The sequence below is a fragment of the Rattus rattus genome, chromosome 2 (genome assembly GCF_011064425.1).
Source record: "Rattus rattus isolate New Zealand chromosome 2, Rrattus_CSIRO_v1, whole genome shotgun sequence".
Lineage (NCBI taxonomy): Eukaryota > Metazoa > Chordata > Mammalia > Rodentia > Muridae > Rattus > Rattus rattus.
Window position 1 is genome coordinate 73,180,493 of NC_046155.1, and position 20,680 is coordinate 73,201,172.

Genomic DNA, 20,680 nt, shown 5'->3' on the forward strand with positions numbered 1-20,680 from the left:
CATTCTCCACAGCCCCCTAACCCACAGCAGCTCAGCTGTTTTAAAGCCAGCCTCAGAACATTAGGGTATATTCATCACATCCGGGAATCTGAGTTCAATTTCCAGCATCCAAAACAAACTGTCTAAAATTTCCTAGATCCTTAAATATTTACAATAGGAATAAACACATACACACAGGAACAGTCAGATATTAAAAGGCTGTTATTTGCCTATGTTGGAATAAGGAATTTGGATTACAATTTAAATTTGCCTCTAATTTCAGCTACTGTGAAAAACAAGTCATCAAAATCTACAAACCTGTCAACACCCGTGGCGTGCCCACCCAAGGCGCTGTGCCAGTGAACTGGCAGGAACTCCACTCTGCTGACTTTCCCTTCATCTACAGACTTCTTGAAGTGTGTCTGCAGCAACTTGAGAGAAACCACCCTAAAATCATCCACTTTAAAAAAAAAAAAAAAACAAGAGTAAATTATCTTACCATTGTAGCTAATTAACTAAAATGTGCTGGCTTTTTACAAAAAGATAGATGTTTTAAAAAAGATAACAAAATAGTAAATGAACAAACACTGACTGATCAGAAGTACGTCTTAAGTTATATTGTATTTAAGGCCTTAAAAAACTTAGTTTAACTTCCTCAGACTCCCTCCTCAGCACCAGGTTCCAGAACCGACCGTGACAGAAGCACACTAACTCAGCCGGGGCCTCTCCTCTCCTAGCACTGGCAGTAGCAGTGACACACCCACACCTGAAGGTGTATCTGAGAGGCTGAGGACAACACACGGGCTGTAAGCGCTGAGTCCTCAGTAAGCACAGACTGTTACTACAGACGAAGCCCTAAGCAGCTTCTCGGAGGACTCCCTTTGTAGCAGCTCAGTACACAGGAGCTCTATGCTGCTGCGAGGGCTCAGCCAGGTTGGCTGTTGGCCAAAACGGTGAAATCACTACCTGGATGCCTTCTAATTCTTCAGAATCCAGGATTGTATGCAATAAGAGCAGATCAAACACAGATCAATACTTCCTATTGACCACAGAAATCTCCACTCACAGTCCCTGGCCACAAGTACATAGCTAGCAACTACCATAACAATGAACACTAAAGAGCCCCTCTACCAGCCATCGGAGGCGTCTATAAACCAAGATGTGGCGTGCACTTACCACATTCAATAATGCTTCTAAAGCGCAAGTCACACACTGGCCCAATGCCATGCACCATGAACACCAAATGGTCAACTTGAGGCATTTCCCCTGGTAAAAACAAATAAATTATCATCATCATAAAACACACATATACACAAAGCTGAGTACTTGGTATTGTTAATTAAATTGCTAAATTCTTGATATTCTTATTATCATAAACTAGTCAAAGAAATCCATTACCCTCCCAAGCAAATACCTCTCATTTCCTCATATTAAATTAGAATAATTTGTCTAGTTTGCCAAATAATGGCACACTAAATGGAGAGGTTAAGAAAACATCAGTTCAGGCTGGAGAGATGGCTCAGTGGTCAAGAGCACTGACTGCTCTTCCAGAGGTCCTGAGTTCAATTCCCAGCAACCACATGGTGGCTCACAACCATCTGTAAAGAGATCTGATGCCCTCTTCTGGTGTATCTGAAGACAGCTACAGTGTACTTATATATAATAAATGAATAAATCTTTAAAAAAAAAAAAAGAAAAGAAAAGAAAAGAAAACATCAGTTCTTCACAGACCTACTGACCCTCATAATGTATAATTTTTTTTTCAGAACTCCATAGAACTGGGATGAAACTGTAGCTGTGTGGAATAAAGTATGTACATGACCCTGAGCTCAATCCCCTACACCAAACAAACAAGCGAAACCAAACATCCTTCATAGAACTCTAAGCCCAACGTGGACACACAATCTGACAATATAAAACTTTAAAGTCTTTATTCCAAAAGTCCCTCCCCTTAATTCAAAAGCATTCTAAGACGGCCAGCCAAGGTCCTGGGACCTCCCTCTGGAGAGAGAGGCAGGTAAATCTCTGTGAGCTGGAGGCTAGCATGGTCTACAAAGCAAGTTCCAGGCCAATCAGAGCTATACACTGTAACCCTATCTCCAAACGGAACAAAAACCAATAGGAGTATGGTTGAGTAAGAATGGACACCATAGGCTCATATATGAATGCTTAGTCACTAGGGAATGGAACTGTTTGGGAAGGACTGGGAGGTGTGGCCTTAGAGGGGTTATGTCATGAAGTGGGCTTTGATGTTTCAAAAGCATATACCAAGCCCAGTCACTCTCTTTGCCTTCAGAACAGAATCTAAAGCTCTCAGCTCTTTTTCCAGCCCCTTGCTTGCTTGCACGCCTGCCTGCTGCCATGTTTCCTACCATGATAATAATAAAAATTGAAAGCAAGCCCCCCCCAATTAAATGCTTCCTTTTCTAAGAGTTGCCTTGGTCTTGGTGTCTCATCATAACAGACCGGTAACAAGACAAGATATATCTCAAAGTTCAATCTATTTTCCTACACTATTTCATCCAGATCTCATAACATCTATTTATCTTATCTTATTAGACAATGAAATGTCTAGTATCAAAATAAAACATGTTCTTCAATGGCAGAAAAGAGGAAAACCAAGTGTGGAGGTATACATCTGTCACCCCAGCTCTTGGGATGCTGAGACAGAAGATCTGCTGTAGTCAACTTTGACTACATAGTGAAAGGCTGTCTCAAAAAGGTTGGGGACAGGGTTGCTGGCAAGATGGGTCAGAAGTTAAGAACATTTACTCCTCCTTCTAGAGGACCCAACTTTAGTTTCTAGCACCTATGTCATGTGGTCACAATTGCCTATACCTCCCTCCACTTTCAGAAGACATGATACCTTCCTTTGGCTTCCTCAAGCATTTGCACATACACATGAATGAAGAAATAGTAATAAATCTTTCAAAAACCCAAGTTTGGTAGCTCATAGAATAATCACATCACTTAGAAAGCTAAAGCAGGAAGATCTCTGTAATATAAGGCAAATCTGTTCTAAATAAATTCTAAGCCAGTTAATGCTACACAGTGAGGGCCTATATCAAAATAAGTATAAATAAATAAAACACCCCTCTACAAAACACAGGGTATTATGCTCATGAGTATAACCTCAGTGCTTGGGAGACAGAGGCAAAAAATCAGGAAAGAGTTCAAGGTCAGCCTTGGCTGCACATCAGTTTAAGACTAGCTTGGACTACATGAAACCCTATCTCAAGATAAAAGGTATAAAGATTTAATAGGGGAAACTACATATACATTATTTCACAGGATTGGCAAGCTAAGACCCATGAGCCAAATCCTGACCACCACCTATCTTTACAAAGTGTTTCACAGAAACACAAACACAGAGGCAGGCCTGGGTACATAAGAAAGCTGGCTGAGCATACGCCAGAGAGCAAGCCAGGAAGCAGAATTCTACTATAGTTTCTGCTTCAAGCTCTTGCCCTGACTCATATCAGTGATGGACTACGAACTGTCAGATGAAATAAACCTTTCCCTTTCCAGTGGATTTTGGTCATGGTACTTATCACAGCAACAGATCAAACTAGAACATCTAAAGCCTCTGAAACACTTCCTGTCTCTTCAGAGACAAGCTTGCCAGCTCCCACAAGAGTAATTTGGACAAGCACAGCTTACAAACACAACCCCAGGGGCTTGAGATGGCTCGGTGTTGAGTATTGGCTTCTTTTCTAAGTCCAAAATTCAATTGCCAGCACACACACAGTGGGTGACAACCATCTGATCTGTAATAGGATCTGATGCTGCTTCTGATGTGTGCGTACATACATACAAAGCATCTATGTGCATAAAATACACAAATAAACCTTTAAAAACACTATAACTCCACATTCCCCCAAACTGGCAAAGCACATATATACATATTATAGACTCTGGTCTGTGTATTGTAACAGAATTCCAAACACAAAGACAAAAAGTAATACAACTGTGTTGTGAGGTGCACGGTAATTCTAACACTTGGGAGGTGGAGGCAGGGGCAGGCAGATCTCTGAGTTCCAGGACTGCCAGGACTACATAGTGAGACCCTATTTCAAAACAAAAGAAATGTAGAACTGATGGCTCAGTGGGTCAAAGTGCTTACTGTCCTGGCAGAGGACCCAGGTTCAGTTCCCAGCACCCACAAGGTGGCTTACAACCATCACTAACTCCCAGGGGATCTGAATCCCTCTCTGATCTCTGTTGGCACCAGACACACACAAGGTGCATATATGCATTATGCAGGCAAAACACATCCCTACACATTTTAATTAATTAATCTAAAACTTAAAATGGAAAACAATAAGAGACAGAACCGTGACCAGCACATGGCTAAATTCCGAGCACTGTGGAAGCAGTTCTAGTAACTGTGTCTGTCTTCATAGTGAAGGGTGACACTAACGCAGCAGCACAGGGGACTTTTCTCTCGAGCAAACTAAACATACCATCAGGAATTTCATCAAGGTTGTCGTCAATTCCACGCTTTACAACTCTGGGCCTCGTCTGTCCATCTTGTGTTGTCCCCCACTCATCTGGCACTGAAGAAGGCTGGAACTGCACAATAACCTTCAAGACACAAGGTTATGACAGGCTCTTTAGCAAAATTATTTCCCACTATAGGTTAAGCAATATTTGGGGGAGGTGTTTAGTTGGTTCTAAGACCAGGTCTTAATACACATCCCCAGATTGGCTTGGATCTCGTCTAAATAAAGTTAGACCAGAATCTACAGCCATCCTCCTGCCTCTGCCTCCCACAGTTTTGGATTACAGGAATATACCACCTAGCCTACTTGAAAGTAATGTGTTTAATATAAAAGCCCTATGCTTCCCAATACAGATGTTATAAATGAAGTAGAACCACACCCAAGCAAATTGCATAAAGGTCCTGCTGCCATCAACCATCGAGACAGCCTATCATTACTTCCCATGCTTGTGCTGGAAAGGCACACGCCCAAACCAAAAGTAGTCTATACTGGCTTTTCCCAAGTCTCAGCACTCCATGGGTAGGAGAGTAGGAGTAGTGGGAGGGGAGGGGTGTGGGTAAGTGTGTGTGTGTGTGTGTGTGTGTGTGTGTGTGAGGTTTGTACAAGTTACCTGTAAGAATCTTTGTCTTACAAATATATCTAAGCAAAAAAAAAAAATCTCCTTTAAATGACAAAATTCCCAGTTAATTTACAAATTCAGTTTCAGTGACAAAAATTGAATGATAAAAACAAAACATTACCTTTTGTGGTTTGTTTGTTTTGTTTTTAGAGACAGGGTCTCACTATGTAGCCCTAGCTAGCCTGGAACTTACTATGTAGACCAGGCTGGCCTCAAACTCACAGAGATCTGAATGCCTCGGCCTCCAAGGGCTGGGACTAAATGCAGGCAATGCCACATTCAGTGAGAGAGGGCTTTTATCTTTCCTTTATTACCTTTTCATACTAGTCACATTTTTATTTCAGTATCAGTAAGGATTACATACTACACTGAGTTTTGTTTTGTTTTGTACCTTTTTTTTTCCTTCTTTTTTTCGGAGCTGGGGACTGAACCCAGGGCCTTGCGCTCTACCACTGAGCTAAATCCCCAACCTCTGTTCTGTACCTTTTAATAGTTTTCTTGAACATGAACAAGTGCATGTCTAGCCCGAGTGATAGCAGCATGCCTTTGACCTTTGATCCCAGCACTCAGGAGGCAGAGACAGGCAGATCTTTGAGTTCAAGGCCAGCCTGGTCTATAGAGGGAATTCCATAACAGCCAGGGCTACAGAGAGAAACTGTCTCAAAAAAAAAAAAGAAGATGAAGAAGAAGAAGAAGAAGAAGAAGAAGAAGAAGGAAGGAAGAAGGAAGGAGGAGGAGGAGGAGGAGGAAGGAAGAAGGAGGAGGAGGAGGAGGAGAAAGAGGAGGAGAAGGAGGAGGAGGAGGAGAGGAGGAGGAGGAGAAAGAGGAAGAAGAAGAAGAAGAAGAAGAAGAAGAAGAAGACATATAAAATAATAAGTTATTATTATTAATTTTCTATATACCCATTGATTTGCAAATTGTCGCCCCACTGATGTTCTCATAATATGTGCGAGGGCAGAGCTGGGAGCTCAACGGAGAGTAGACACCCTGAATATCTTCTCTAGACCTTTGTAGAAAGAGGGCTCCATCAAACCAAGTGAAAAAATCTACTAAACTTCTTCTAAGATAATACTTAGTATCAGTTAATGTGTCACCCAAATAGAAACTGTGAAAAAAAGTTGAATTTCCATGATTGATAAATTATTTCAAAATATACTTGCCAGGTGTGGTGTTTTGGGCCTTTGAGGCAGAGGCAGGTGGACGTCTGTGAGTTCAAAACCAGGCTGATCTGCAAAGTGAGTTCCAGGACATCAGAGCTAGATAGAGAAGCCCTGTCTTGATTGATTGACTGACTGATTTAAAAGTAACACATTTATTGTAAATAAACCACTGCCAAAACCAGCAGAAATGAAACATTACCACACACACAGCAACTCACCTTTGGGTTGTGCATCACGATGGTCTCTCCACTTGGAAACTCGAGCCTGCGGTGCCACTGGTTTGTGGTCACAGCTTTTTTATACTCGGCCTGCAAAGACAGAACACGCAATACAGCGCAGTCGGCCTGAGTCATGCCAACGGGCTGGAAGGCCATCAGGACTACGCTGGCAGCACAGCAGTAACTGACGGTAGGTCTGGTTTACTGGTTTACTGCCCTGACATCTGACTATCTGACATAAATTACTCAGTGTTTGCTCTCACATGCTCCTAAGTAATATCTCCATTCCATGGGGAAAACAATGGCGGCTTAGACAGTACATCAGTTTCTTAGGGCTGAACAAGCTGAGTATAGTTGTAAAATTAATTAATTGTCTCAAGTTCCTGAGGCTACCACTCCAAAATCAGGTGACAGCTGGACAGCAATCCTATGAAATCTACATGGAGAGCGCCAACTACCCTTGGCCTGCTACAATCAAGGCCATTCAGTGCTCTAAAGCTGACTCCCACCTCTGCCTTTATCAAAGCACAGCATTCTGTCTTTCTGAACAAGTCTGTCTTGGTGTTTACTATACATAATGACACTAGCTACAGAGGTCTCGAGACCACCCTACTCGAGTAACTACATCTCGAGTGATTTTACCTGCAACACCCTTGCTCCACACAAAGTGGCATTTGTGGGTACTGGGGACTAGTACTTCACCAGCACTCTGGGGACAGCGCTGAGGCTGAGTCTGCACATACACACGCACAGGAGTTAGCGCCACTCCTGAGTCACTGGCTGCTTTTTAACATGTGTGAGTGCTCTGCCAACATGTCTGTATATGTACTATGTGCACACCTGGTGTCCTAGGAAGTCAGAAAAGGGTGTTAGATCCCCTGGAACTGGAGTCACCAATAGCTATTAGCTGCGCCTGCTGAAAATCAACCCTGAACCCTCTGTAAGAGCACCCCGTGCTTTTTGGGTTGTTTTTCCAGACAGGGTTTCTCTGTGTAGCTCTAGTTGTCTTGGAACCCACTCTGTAAACCATACTGATCTTAACTTGAAGATGCCTCTGCCTCTGCCTCTGCCTCTGCCTCTCTGCCTCTCTGCCTCTCTGCCTCTCTGCCTCTCTGCCTCTGCCTCTGCTTCTCCTGTGGTGGGATTAAAGGTATATACCACCACTGCCCAACTGTTTTTTTTTAGACAGTGTCTCAAGCTTGCTAAATAGACCAGGCTGGCCTCTCACTCAGTGATCTACCTGCCTCTGCCTCCAGCTGACTTAGATTAAAGCACATGTTACTGTACCTGGTCACTTTTATACTTTTACCTGGTGGGGTAATAATCTTGCTCTATAGCCTTGAATAGTTGGGCCTGGAGGCTCATTTTGCTGTGCCCAGCTTATGCAAATCTTTCCTCCCCTCAAAGTATGGACATTAAACCCAGAGGTTTGTGCACACTGGGTAGACATTTGCCACTCAACTACAAGCCCTAGCCCTCATGCATGCCTTTTATTGAACTTTTCTACAAACTCTCAACTCTTATACTGAGCTAATGGTATTTATTTCTAAAGGTTCGCCTGGTTTTCTACGGAGATAATTGTGTCATTATAAAATTAAAAGCATTTTCAAATCAAAATCACTTCTGCTCTTTGTCCTGGTAGACAGGATCAACCACACACCAGTCATGGGCATCATCTGTTTCTCACTTCCCACCCTCCACTGAGGCAATGGGTTTCTTAGAAAGCTGGGCAGGAGCTTGGGCCTCATGCCGATGCAATGGGCAAGACTTAGCTTGCTAGTCCAGCCTAGAGATATTATCATTACAGTTAAAAAGAAAAGCTTGGCTAGTGGCAGAGGGCAGGTGGCCAGTGGTTAAGAGATGACTGCTCTTCCAGATCCTGAGTTCAAATCCCAGCAACCACATGGTGGCTAAAATCTGAAAATGAGATCTGATGCCCTCTTCTGTGTGTCTGGAAATGGCTCAATCATATATAATAAATGAATAAATCTTTAAAAAAAAAAAAAAAACTGGCAGAAGTCCTGAACTCAACTCCCAGCAACCACATGGTGGCTTACAACCATCTGTAATGGGATCCGATGCCCTCTTCTGGTGTGTCTGAAGACAGCAACAGTGCAACAGTGTATTCATATACATAAAATAATGTTTAAAATAAAAGTGCTTGCTCTGTTTTCAGAGACTCACACATCAACACTGCACTTTTAGCTTCAAAATACTAAGCCTACAATGTTGGACTCTGGGATACTGCAGCTACAGCACGACCCTGCCTAACCCACCAACAATTACAGTGTATCCTTAGTGACTTGCTTATCTAGATTAAGCTCTAGGGATTAGCACCTTTGATATATTTCCCTACTGAGCTAACTAAATTATGCTTTAAGGGCCAGTGTCAGAGCGCTCAGTGGGCAAAGACACTTGCTGCCAAACATAAATACCTAATTTTCAGGGCCCACACAGTAGAAGGAAAAAAACCAATTCTGGAATGTTCTCTTACCTCTAGTCATGCAACATGTGCACATGTGAGAGCACACACAAATAAATGCCATAAAATTTTTAAAAATTATGCTTTAAGAAATTGTTTTGGAGCATGCCCTTAATCCCAGCACTCAGGAAGCAGAGGCAGGTGGACCTCTGTGAATTCGAAGCCAACCTAGACTACAGAGTGAGTTCCAGGACAGTCAGGGCTACACAGAGAAATCCTGTCTCAAAAGAGAGGGGAGAGGGAAAGGGAGAGAGATATGAGGGGGAGGAGGAGAGAATGACTGACTGATTGTTTTTATAAACTGGTTCCTCTATTAGCCCACGGCAGTCCCCAAACTCATGATACTCTGCCTTGGCTTCATGAATGCTAAGATTACAAGCAAGTGCTATCATGCCTAGTTTCTACCTAAATTTGCTCCAAGGCCTAATATGAATACCTTAGATGTGGAATGTGCCCCTTCCAAAACATACAGTCTTATCTTGAGACACAGGACTGTTACCTGCAGCACTTCCTGAAGGACAATGCCACTTAAAAATCAATCTCCTTTGTGACAGGATCAACACAGGCCACCTTGTATATAAAGCCATCTCCACTGTGAGTGGCATCACAGAAGCCTGTCTTGCATACATGCCTTTGTTGTGTAAAGAAAAGTATAAAGAAAAAAAGCATTCATACCTCTAGTTTTTCACTGAACTCCTCTGTATAGGGAATAAATCTGCTATCTGTGTCCCCCTTGTAAAACCAAGTACAGCGTCTCACTTCAGCCGGCTCCTCTTCCCAGTACACAGACTTCCTCATGCGGTCATAAAGGTACACATCATAGCGTCCGCCATCCGTGCCTAGAACCACACTCTCAGGATCTGGCTGCACTAGAAACCGAGAGGACATTTTCTCATTACCAGGCACATTTGAAAATACAAATAACATTAACGATAATTCATTACACTACTAGTCAAAGACAGACAATTAAGCTTTTGTCTTATTTGAAAACACAAGATAATCTGTATTGCTCAAAATCATGACATTTGTTTGCTTGTTTGCTTGTGAAGCAGAGTCTCTCTCTGTGGCTGGCCTCAACCTCCCAGCAGTCTTCCTGTCCTCCTGTCATGACTGACATCACCGCTCTGCAGCATAACTTTTCTTGAGAAGAAACAAGGAGCCGGGGCAAGTTAGAACAGCAATCACGAAACAACTGAAATAGTTGATGAGTTTTTAAGTAGTGATATCAAGCCAGATGCATGCACCTGTAACTCCAGCACGTGAGATATGGAGTGAGGAGGATCAGGAGCTACTGGACAATTACAGCTACCTGGTGAGGTAGAAGCCAGCCTGGGCTACTTAAGACCCCATTTAGAAAGTAAAATGGAACAAAAGCATCAATGTACCAAAATGTTCCAGGAAGTACAGTGCTGGCGAATACTGACTGATATTTAAGTTTCATAATCAGATAATATCAAGATAGAAAATCATATTGGTATGCTGCAAGACTACTCAGAGCCTTACGATATACCTGTGTGGCATCTCTCTCAAGAGGTACACATGAGAATAATTATTTCCAAAACTCAGATCTGACCTCAGAACACTTTTTTCACACAGCATTCCACAAAAGAGTTCCACAGGAAATCCTTCATGCCCATTAACCCCAAATGAGTAAGAGAAAAAGGAAACTAAAACCTGGATTATGTAACAACTCTACCTCTCTGATTTAAAACAACTTTTTTGGTTATGTCTTGTTTTACTGAGGCAGCGTCTACCTATGTGGCCTGGAGCTCACTTGGTTGGCTTTAAACTCACAGGTCTGCCTATGCTCAGATGCAAAGGTGGCTACTGTAACCAGGTAAGACAAAGAAATTACTAAACTACTTCTTTGAACATTTTGCTAAATAACTCAGGATGTATTAACTAGTACACTACCATCGTAAAGCAGGGTCTGGAGGCCGACACAGATTAAGGACTCTGACGGTTGAAGAAGACCATAGACAAATACCCTTCAATCTATCGCTGTCGAATGAGTCGGAATAACGCAAGATGAACACTTACCTGAATTATAGATCTCTTCAAGATTCAGAGAGTCAAGCACACTGAAAGGCATCCATAGCTGTTTATATTCCACCTCCTTGCAGTAAAACCAGTGTGGCTGGACAGGTTCATACTGGTTCTGAAGTACAAAAGGAGACGGCCCCTGTACAAGGGGTCCTGCAGGTCTGGCAGGGACTTGTTGCTGCGCTGGTGACTGCACTGCTGTAGGAAGCTAAAGAAAATTAAGACTGTCACAAGTGTCCAAAAGAAATTCCGTAACCACTTCAGAATCAAATTGCTCTCAGTAATAATTATCCTACATGTATTTCCAGGTAACCATTTAATATCGTAACTAGTATAGTAGAACTTCACATCAGTTGCAAAGTGAAATAGACTTCTGCATGCTAATGGCAAACTGACACCCACCAATGTCTCCCATAATTTTGAAATTTTTAATATATTTATTTTTAAGTTTTTCATACAATATAATTTGATCATATTCTTTCCCCTCCCCTGACCCCTCCCAGGTCTACACTCACTCAATTTCTTACTCTTTTTCTCTCTTAAAAGCAAAAACAAAAACCCAAATAACAAAGGAACAAACAAACAGCACGCATACGACAGAGCTCATCTTGTGCTGGCCGACACACCACGTCACTCCACAGAACACAACTGCTTCCCCTCTCCCAGTCACTGCCATGCATTAGCAGCCTCTTGGTTAGGCGGGAACTCTGTGCCCACTCCTCCTCCTCAGTGCTGGGACTCTATATGGCCAGAACTTGTGCTCCATGCACACAATCTGTACAGGTTCCATCATTCTTAAAATCTTTAGAACACCCATACTTTTTGATCCAGCCATTCCATTTCTAAGAAAGTAAATATTTAAATGTCAATCTAACTAACACATATATACAGAGAGAAGAATTTCCATTAATATTAACAAATTAGTAGAAAGCTAGGCAGTGGTAGCACATGCCTTTAATCCCACAACTCTGAAGGCAGAGGCAGGTGGATCTCCGAGTTTGAGGCCAGCCTGGTCTACAGAATGAGTTCCAGGACAGCCAGGGCTACACAGAGAAACCCTGTCTCAAACAAACAAAAACTTAGCGGAGAGGTCTATTAGCGGCTGTAATTGGGCGTTTTCACTAACTAGTACAATTAAGATGAGAAGCTGGCAGTCAACGCTGCCTCAGTTCTCCCTTAGGTAACATTCATTACCGATATTCTACACTAATATCAGAGACTATCAGTGAGTACCTCAGCAATTAAAATCAAGTATTACGGGGTTGGGGATTTAGCTCAGGGGTAGGGCGCTTGCCTAGGAAGGGCAAGGCCCTGGGTTCGGTCCCCAGATCCAAAAAAAAAAACCAAAAAAAAAAAAAAAAAAAAAAAAAAAAAAATCAAGTATTACTCCAGTAGATAGGTGTTGTAAATTTGAATATGAACAAATTTTATATTTACACATTTGTTTGCTTGCTTCTTTGGGTGGGCATGCTTGTGCCATAGCCAAGTGTGGAAGTCAGGGGACAATTTGTAGGACCAGTTCTCTCTTTGCATTGTATGAGCCCTGGGGCTCTAAATCTGATCCTCAGGTTTGGGGCAAGTGCCTTTACTCTGCACCATCTTGCTGGCCTCTAATTAGCTCCTTTTAGAAGAATGTTTACTTCAAAGCATAGTTTACAAAGAACACCCTTCGTGTCATGTACACATAATACCAATTACTTGGGACTGAGGCAAGAAAGAGTTTGAAGCCAAACAAAGCAATTTAGCAAGATCCTGTCCCAAAATTAAAAGGTGAGCCAGGGGCACACCTAGTGGAAGTGTCTACCTATCACATTTAACGCCCTGTATGGCCAGTAACACACACTCCTCTGTAAAAGCATTTTGTCCCGGTGCTGGAGAGATGGCCCACTGGTGAAAATTACTTGCTGTGCTTGCAGAAAACCTAGATTCAGTTTCTAGAACCCAAATGGTAACTAACACTCACAACCATCTCTAACTCCAGTTCTAGAGACTATGACCACCTTTTCTGGCATTCTGAGGCACTAGGCACACATACGGTGTACAGAAACGCATTCAGGTAAAACACTCGTATATATAAAATAAAATGAGATAAAAAATGTTTTATCTGGGCTGGAGAGATGGCTCACAGGTTAAAATGCATAAAGCTGAGCTAGAGAGATTGTTCAGCAGTTAAGGACCCAGGTTCAAATCCTAGCACCCACATGGTGGCTAACACGTGTAGCTCCAGTTCTAGGGGATCTCATGCCTCCTTCTTGCCAAGGTCATTGCATGTACATGGTACACAGACACACGTGCTGACAACAATACATGTGACATAAAAAGAAATCTCAAAATGTTTTTTTAAGTATACAATTTTTTTTTTGAAAACTTTCACTAAGGTGAGAGAGAAAAGCAGTATGGCATTCACGTACCGGTGGCAACGGTCCTGGCGGCATTTGGTATGTCTGCACTGGGGGTGCCGAGGGTGGAGGGTAGGAGGGGTGGCCCGGCGTCTGACACTGCTGTAGTTGTGGAGGTGTTATATAGGGATTTGCCCGGCTGCTGACAGGAGTGTGGCGATACGGGTTATGTCCTTGTTGAGGAATCCCTTGGGGTGGGCTCCCAAAATTTGGAGGGAGACTACTTGGCTGAGAAGGCAAATAGGTGCTTGCTCCCATCTGTGAGGAAGGCGCAGCACCATAGGGAGCCTTGGAAACAGAGGGTGGAAATGCATTCAGCATGTCCTGGGATCCAGTTGTAAAAGGGAGTGTGGCTGGGGGCTTGGGAAGTGCTGACTGTCCAGCCGACACTGCTGTGGTCGCTAAGGGCGACTGTCCAATGTTCCCAAAAGGATCGCTACTGCTTGATACCTGAGAGAAGTAACTGAATGTCTGTGGGGTGGATGTGTGAGCTGAAGTCTGACCAAGGAAGCTATCCTCCTCACCAACATCTGTGGAGTCTTCTGCAACAGAAGAGGAGAGCAATGGTTTAAAAGCGACATCACTCTCTTAGGCTCTGTAAGAAGACCCAGCAGTTAGGCCTCTGACTACACTCTTCTAACCTGTATTTCTCCACTACAGAAAAACAAGCACAATTTTCCTTCAAGACTTTTCTCCTAAAAAATTTCATTTGAATATGCTATAAAATGAGCCAAACACGGTGGCACGTGCCTTTAAATCCCAGTACTGAGGGCAGAGGCAGTAGGATCTCTGTGAGTTTGAGTCCAGCCTGGTCTACAATGAGAGTTCCAGGACAACCAGGACTACACAAAGAAACCCTATCTCAAAGTAAAAAAAAGAAGAAGAAAGAAAGGAAAAGAGAAAACAGTTTTTGCCCTTCTTACTTTCTATATAAATATTTATTTTATTATGTGTTAAAGGACTTTTAAAAGAAATTAATTTGTACCTTTTTATATTTTGAACTTATTTTATATAATTCAAATGTTACCATATATCTAAACATGTAATTTAATTTCTACAATAAGAAGAAGAAACTAAAGTCCAGGCATTAGCTCTGTAGACAAGTATGAAATGGGGTCTTCAAATGAGCATCTGCGTTGCCAATGTAGGTTACCCACTAACTGCAATCCGTAAGCAGTAATCACAATCCCATGTTCAGACATACAGACACCAGGTCACGGGCTGGCAAGACGGCTCAGCAGGAAAAGCTGGATGCCCCAGAACCAACAGGATAGAATGAGAGAACCAACTCCCACAAACTGTTCTCTGACCCTCCACACAAGGCACACACAATAAATGAATGAAAATGCTTTAAAAGAAATATGGTACGTCATTAGCAATCTCATTCTTCTAGGAGAAGAGCTCCTCACTTCTCCTTGGCCAGCATCGTCTTCACTGAATGTTCAGAGATGTTGAAACAGTAATTTCCAAGGGATCACTTTCCCATGAACTAGACCTTCACCCCTCTCTTCCCTGCTCTACTTTTACAAACAGCTTTCAGCTTCGCCCTCCTAATCTTTCCTCCCCTTGCTCTGGCCGTGCTTATCTGCTGGAGGGCTACAGTCCATCAGCTGTGTGGGGCCACTCCCAGCACAACAGGCACACTGTGGTCCCTGCCCTTGGAGAACTGCCAAGCTCTGGGCTCTCTGTGACCTCACAGGGATCCTGCTTCACGGCTTCCAGGTTGTCCCAGATGCACTTCACATACCAAATCAGTGAATGGCTCCTCTCCACAGGTTTGGCCATAACACCCAAAACACAATTCCAATCAAAATATGGTATCTAAGGCTGTCCTTCTGAACTATGAAAACTATTCATAAAGACATGTCTACAGTTGCAGTTTTCTCCAGACTGAGGCAGGCAGAACACTTAAAGCTAATCTTAAAAAAAATAATTTTTTTTGTTTTAATTTTTTTTTTCAAGACAGGGGGCTTCACTATGCAGCCCTGGCTGTCCCGGAACTCATGGCTTTGAACTCAGAGATCCACCTGCCTCTGCTTCCAAAGTACTAGGATCAAACAAAGGTATGTACCACCATAGCCAGAATTTAAAAAAAAAAATTAAAAGTGGAAGAAGAAAAAGATTCTCATCAGCAGTTTCTTCATTACTGAAGAGAGAACACTTCCTGCCCAGGGCCTCCTGCTTCAGCCTTCTACTATTCTACTAGGTCCTCCATCATTCTCTAGTCTTGTGACCCTCACTAGACTGTGTTCGTCCCCAACAATGAAGAGCCTTTTGTGGAATCTCTCACCCAGTAAGAGAACTTCAGACTGACTTGGTCCACAAGTCCAAAATGTTTGAAACATTTTTCAAACTAGCACCAATCATAAATAAAATACTGACCTCAACACACTACAAGCTTCACCCTAGGAGCACTTCCTAATTCCATACTTCTAGGCCAGTCAGAGCTGCATAGTGAGACCCTCATCAACAGAAAACTTAAAAGGCTCCCCACAGAGTTCAAACCTTTTAGGACAGTCTATGAGGCCCACAGACACCTAGGCCAATGCCCGCTAGGCATGATCTACTTGAGGGTGGAAGGACAGGATGCAGAGGAGAGAAAAGAAGTCCATTCTGCCCCATATAGAAGAGGGCCAAGCCTGCAGATTGTTCCTCATCTCCAGGTTCCTCTATGGCTCCTTCAAACCTTACTCAGAGACTCTGAGGTCTTAAGGGACATCATCCCTCCACTCCATCAGCTGAGACAGTACCACAGCGGCCGACCCACCCCATCTCCAGTTGTTTTTAACCTGTACTACAACAGCTTCTGAAAGCCAGTGCCTGTGTTTATGTACAAAGGCAGAACTGTCTGTTCCATGCTACCTGGACATCTACAACAGGGCCTGACAGAAACAAGCAGTTTGGTTCACTTCTGCTTCCCATGTGTCTCCACCACTGATGTGACTAACTGTTGCTTTCAAGGAGATGGGATCTCCTCTGGCTCTGGGAATGCTCTAAGAGATCTCTAACTAAGAAATCTTTAAGTATAGAAAATACTTGTTATGCACTCAGGAGGCGGAGGAACGTGGATCACTGTAAGTTCAAGATCAGCCTGGTTTACACAGAGAGTTCTGAGACAGTCAGAACTACTTAACAGAGAGATCCTGACTCAAAAAAAAAAGAAGAAGAAGAAAAGAAAATGCTTGTTATGGAATAGTGGAATGGTAGCTCTAAAACCTACTTATGTTCTCATAAAAAATAAGTTTGCATCTAAGAAGCAACAGTTTTCAAGCTGGGGTTGGAAAGTTAGCTCAGGGATTACGAGCATGTGCTGCTCTTGCAGAGGACCCTAATTTGTTTCCCAGCACCCAGATCAGGTAGCTCACATCCACCCGTAACTCTAGCTCCAGGGAGAGCCAAAGTCTCTGGCCTCTGAGAGCAGAGACACAAAGACAGATACACCCAAGTACACATTTTTAAAAATAGTAAAAATGAACTTTAAAGGAACAGTGGCCCATGCCTGTAGTCACAGCACCTAAGAGACCATGACAAGAGGCCTGCCACAAGTTCCAGGTTAACCTGGGCTACAAAAATGACATCATGTCTCAAAAGGTAATTAATAAATGAATAAAATCTAAAGATCTGTATACTTATCTAAAAACTGAGAATAAAAATGTTGAGCTGGAGAGATGGCTCAGTGGTTAGGAGCACTGGCTGCTCTTCCAGAGGACTTGGGTTCAATTCCCAGCATCCACATGGCAGCTCACAACTGTCTGTAACTTCCAGCTCCAAGGAGTCCAATACCCCCACATGGACACAAAGGCAGGCAGAACACCAATCAATGCACATAAAATTACAGAAATGCCAAGCACTGACAATAACACATTAAATATTATACATCAAGGAAAACGAGCACAAATCAAACAACACTCGGGAGGCCAAGAACGATCTGAAAAACCCAAGGCTCAACCTTGATTTCTAGATCCTTCCACACTACTCTGCTCCAGCCACAATTCTTCACCGAAGAAAGTACATGAGGCAGAGGCACTCTTGGAATCCATGCCCCCACTCGCTCATCAAACACCCACCAGACATTCTGTATGCTTCATTCCATGCACATGTCGGACAGTTACAAGAAGAAACACTCCAGAAAGGAGGGCCTTCACACACACACGCTTCCATTTGTCTTTCTTCCCTTCCCAGGAAACTCCCCTTAGCCTTCCAAGCAGGAGTTAGTTAGTGGGAAAAGTTCAGCACTTAACAAGGACCTATGTGCCAGGCACTAAACAAGACCCTGAATATGAAAGAGGTAAGAAGTTCACAGTCCACATGGAGAGACAGAGGTACTTGGCTCGCAAGTATTTACACAACAATATGTGTGGGACACTACATTTAGAACTCTACAAAATGAGACCGGGCGTAGTGAAAAACGCCTTTAATCCCAGCACTCAGACGCAGAGGCAGGTGGATCCTTTAAGTCTGAGGCCAGCCTGGTCTATACCGTGAGTTCCAGGACGGCCGGTACTACAGAGAGACCCTGCTCTCAAACCGGGGTATAGGGGCTGAAAACAAGAAATCTTAGGCAGACAGGTCAAATGTCATGCCTGAGGCCATACAGCAAGTTAATGGCAGGGTCAGGTCTGAACATAGTCTGTGTTCCTAATCACCAGTTTGTTCAAAAAAAAAAAAATCAGTCTTCCCAGATAATACACAGAGCTTAATCAAAAGCAGGAGGTGAAAGCAGGTGTAGGGGCCTAAGAGAACAAGGAAAAACTCAAAGGAAGTGGTACCTTGAAAAAGGAGGACTGCATTCTGTAGCTGTACTTCAGACATTACATAGCAAAGCTAGTAGAATGCGCTTCTATCCTGGCAGGCGTCCTTCTGGAACTGAGGGTCTTTTACGAGGAGAGTTTAGAGTACTCTACAAGAGAGGCACTGTCTCCTCTGGAGATAACTTACTGTCTCCTGGGTGATGTCCTGCCCTACCACCGGTGTTTCTCAGTAGGAGGACAGCTTACGGTATTCCAGCAAAGGGCAACTGTCTAATTAGCTGCGTTTTCGGCCAGCACCAGCACACCAGTGGGTGGTCAACAAACAGTTGCGCAATGACAGGAGTTCCAAGCCTCATCGCCTGGGCCCCTCCTCCAGGATCCTCCAGTCCCTGGCCCTCTGGAAGCTGGTCACTGCTGACCCTGGCAAGCGGCTCAGAGAAGGCGACGCTCCTGTCCCACCCGCCTCCCAGGACACACACCGGCCCCCAAGCGCCCTCGGCTCACTACCTCCGGGTAAGAGCAGGGAAGCCGGGGAGGCGGCGGCCTGCGTGACGGGGATGAAGGGCACGTTGAAACTGAACTCCGTGGCCGAGGAGGAGAAGAGTAAGTTAGTGCCTGACGAGGAGGCGGACGCTCCGCCACCGTTAGCCTTCCTATCCGCCATGGTTGCAGACCCCCGTCCGTTACGTGGCTCTGCGAGCCCGGTGCCTCACACAGACCGGAAACCGGTCCCGAGCATGCCACCGCACTTCCGCACCTGCGCACGGTGACCACAGGACAGCGACTAGGGGACCGATTTTCTTCCGGAAGCTGACGTCGCCCAAAATCAATAAGGTGGAATCGGCTTCAGACCCAAGCCTATCACGTGACACGCTCGGCCTCGCGATACTAGGCCAGCCGCTGGAATCACAGCATAGAGGGGTGTGGCCGATGAGGGTTCTGAATCCTAGAGCTATTTGACGCTCGAAATTGCAGATTCTGAGTTGTTCGGACGCTCTTGAGTTTCTCATGGGGTATGTTTTTGGTTGGTTGGTTGATTTGCTTGCTTGCGAGGCAGGATCTCGCTATGCGGTCCAGACTGGCCTTTATCCTCCTACCTCAGCTCTACCAGTTCTGAGATTAATACCACCACACACAGCAATTCTTAAATCTTTATGACAGACAATAATAAGAATTGGGAGTAAGAAATTTCTATCGGCTGGATTTTTTTTTTTTGAGCTAGGTTCCATTAAGTTGCCTAGAACTCTCAAGAGATCTGACTGCCTCTTCTTCCCAGGTGCTTAAAAGGGAGTGAGTGTTCGGCCACTCCAGGCTACTATCTCCTTCAATGTATGCATCAACAAAAAGTGTCTTTGATAAGGCAATTCTAAGTGGTAGACGATTTATGTTTCAAAGGGGCAGAGAAAAGATGTATAATTGCAACATTCTAGAGGAACTCCTCTAATCTAGGGTTCAAGGACCTATCTGCCTACTACCAGGTTTTGGCTTGAATAAAAACAGTAAATTCTTGCAGGGTTGAATTTCCTTTGACACGCGTTTTTACGGAACCAAGGGGTACCGGGGGGGTATTAGTGGGGACACTACTGGTGTGATAACATGGCCTTAAACTGCTAGGAACCATGCTAGACTAGAAGTTGGTCAGGAAAATTATCTTGTCTTTATTATAAATAAGCAAGGCTGAGAACCGTATACCAGAGAGTGATGTATGAAACAGACCCGAAATCCTTCCCTTCGAGAGTTTACAATCTGGCAAAACAATCAACTAAACAAAGTAATAATAAACTGCAGGCTTTCCTTAAATGTGCTTCCTAGAATACTGACTTCAGAGGACAGAGATCTAAACATTCTAGGAGAGGGAGCATGTAGCTCTCCATCAGATCATTAGCAAAAAATAAAAAATAAAAAACCCTAATAAAAAGATTCCCTGAAAAAGAAAACTAAAACTGAAACCTGAAAACTAGTACCTCAAGCCTCCTGAGTGCAGGGATCCCAGAGGTCCAGCCCTGCTGTGGTGTCACACATCTTTAATCCCAGCACATGGTAGAGGCAGGCAGATCTCTGTGAGTTTGAGCCTGGTCTACAGAGTGAGCTCCAGGACAGCCAGAGCTATACAATAAGAAACCCTGTCTCTACAAAACAAAAAACAAACAAACAAAATTCATAAGCACAGGGATCTATTTCCTGATGACTCCCCTTATACATGATTACCTCAGAAAAACCTGAATTCCAAAACAATCACTTTGCATAATTAACATCAAAAATGATTTTTTTTTTTATTTTAGACCACAACAGGAAAAAAAAACAGAACAGGACAGAAAAGGGCACAGAATGAGATATACCTTTTAAGGGGATGTTCTGAGTGACCTTCTTCTAATCAGGTCCCTTCATGACTACACTCTTCCCAGTTAAGGATCCATTGATGGGCATTGGAGATGTAGCTCAGCCTGGGCTACATAGTGAGTTCCAAGGAAACCTGGGATAGATAGATAGATAAATAGATAGATAGATAGATAGATAGATAGATAGA

The 20,680-nt window shown here is 43.6% G+C and overlaps 1 protein-coding gene across 1 annotated transcript in view; it reads right to left on the reverse strand.

The window, feature by feature from the left end:
* The window catches only part of Sec23ip (SEC23 interacting protein), a 36,779-nt gene extending 17,894 nt beyond the window's left edge, over positions 1–18,885 (reverse strand). The window contains exons 1-8 of the mRNA XM_032892482.1: positions 18,661–18,885; positions 13,415–13,944; positions 11,001–11,211; positions 9,636–9,829; positions 6,479–6,568; positions 4,443–4,563; positions 1,156–1,245; positions 298–439 (exon numbers count right to left, since the gene is read on the reverse strand). Coding sequence (XP_032748373.1) covers positions 298–439; positions 1,156–1,245; positions 4,443–4,563; positions 6,479–6,568; positions 9,636–9,829; positions 11,001–11,211; positions 13,415–13,944; positions 18,661–18,817 — 1,535 coding nt within the window. The 5' untranslated portion in view covers positions 18,818–18,885. The remainder of the gene's footprint in view (positions 1–297; positions 440–1,155; positions 1,246–4,442; positions 4,564–6,478; positions 6,569–9,635; positions 9,830–11,000; positions 11,212–13,414; positions 13,945–18,660) is intronic.
* Positions 18,886–20,680: the final 1,795 nt, after the last annotated feature.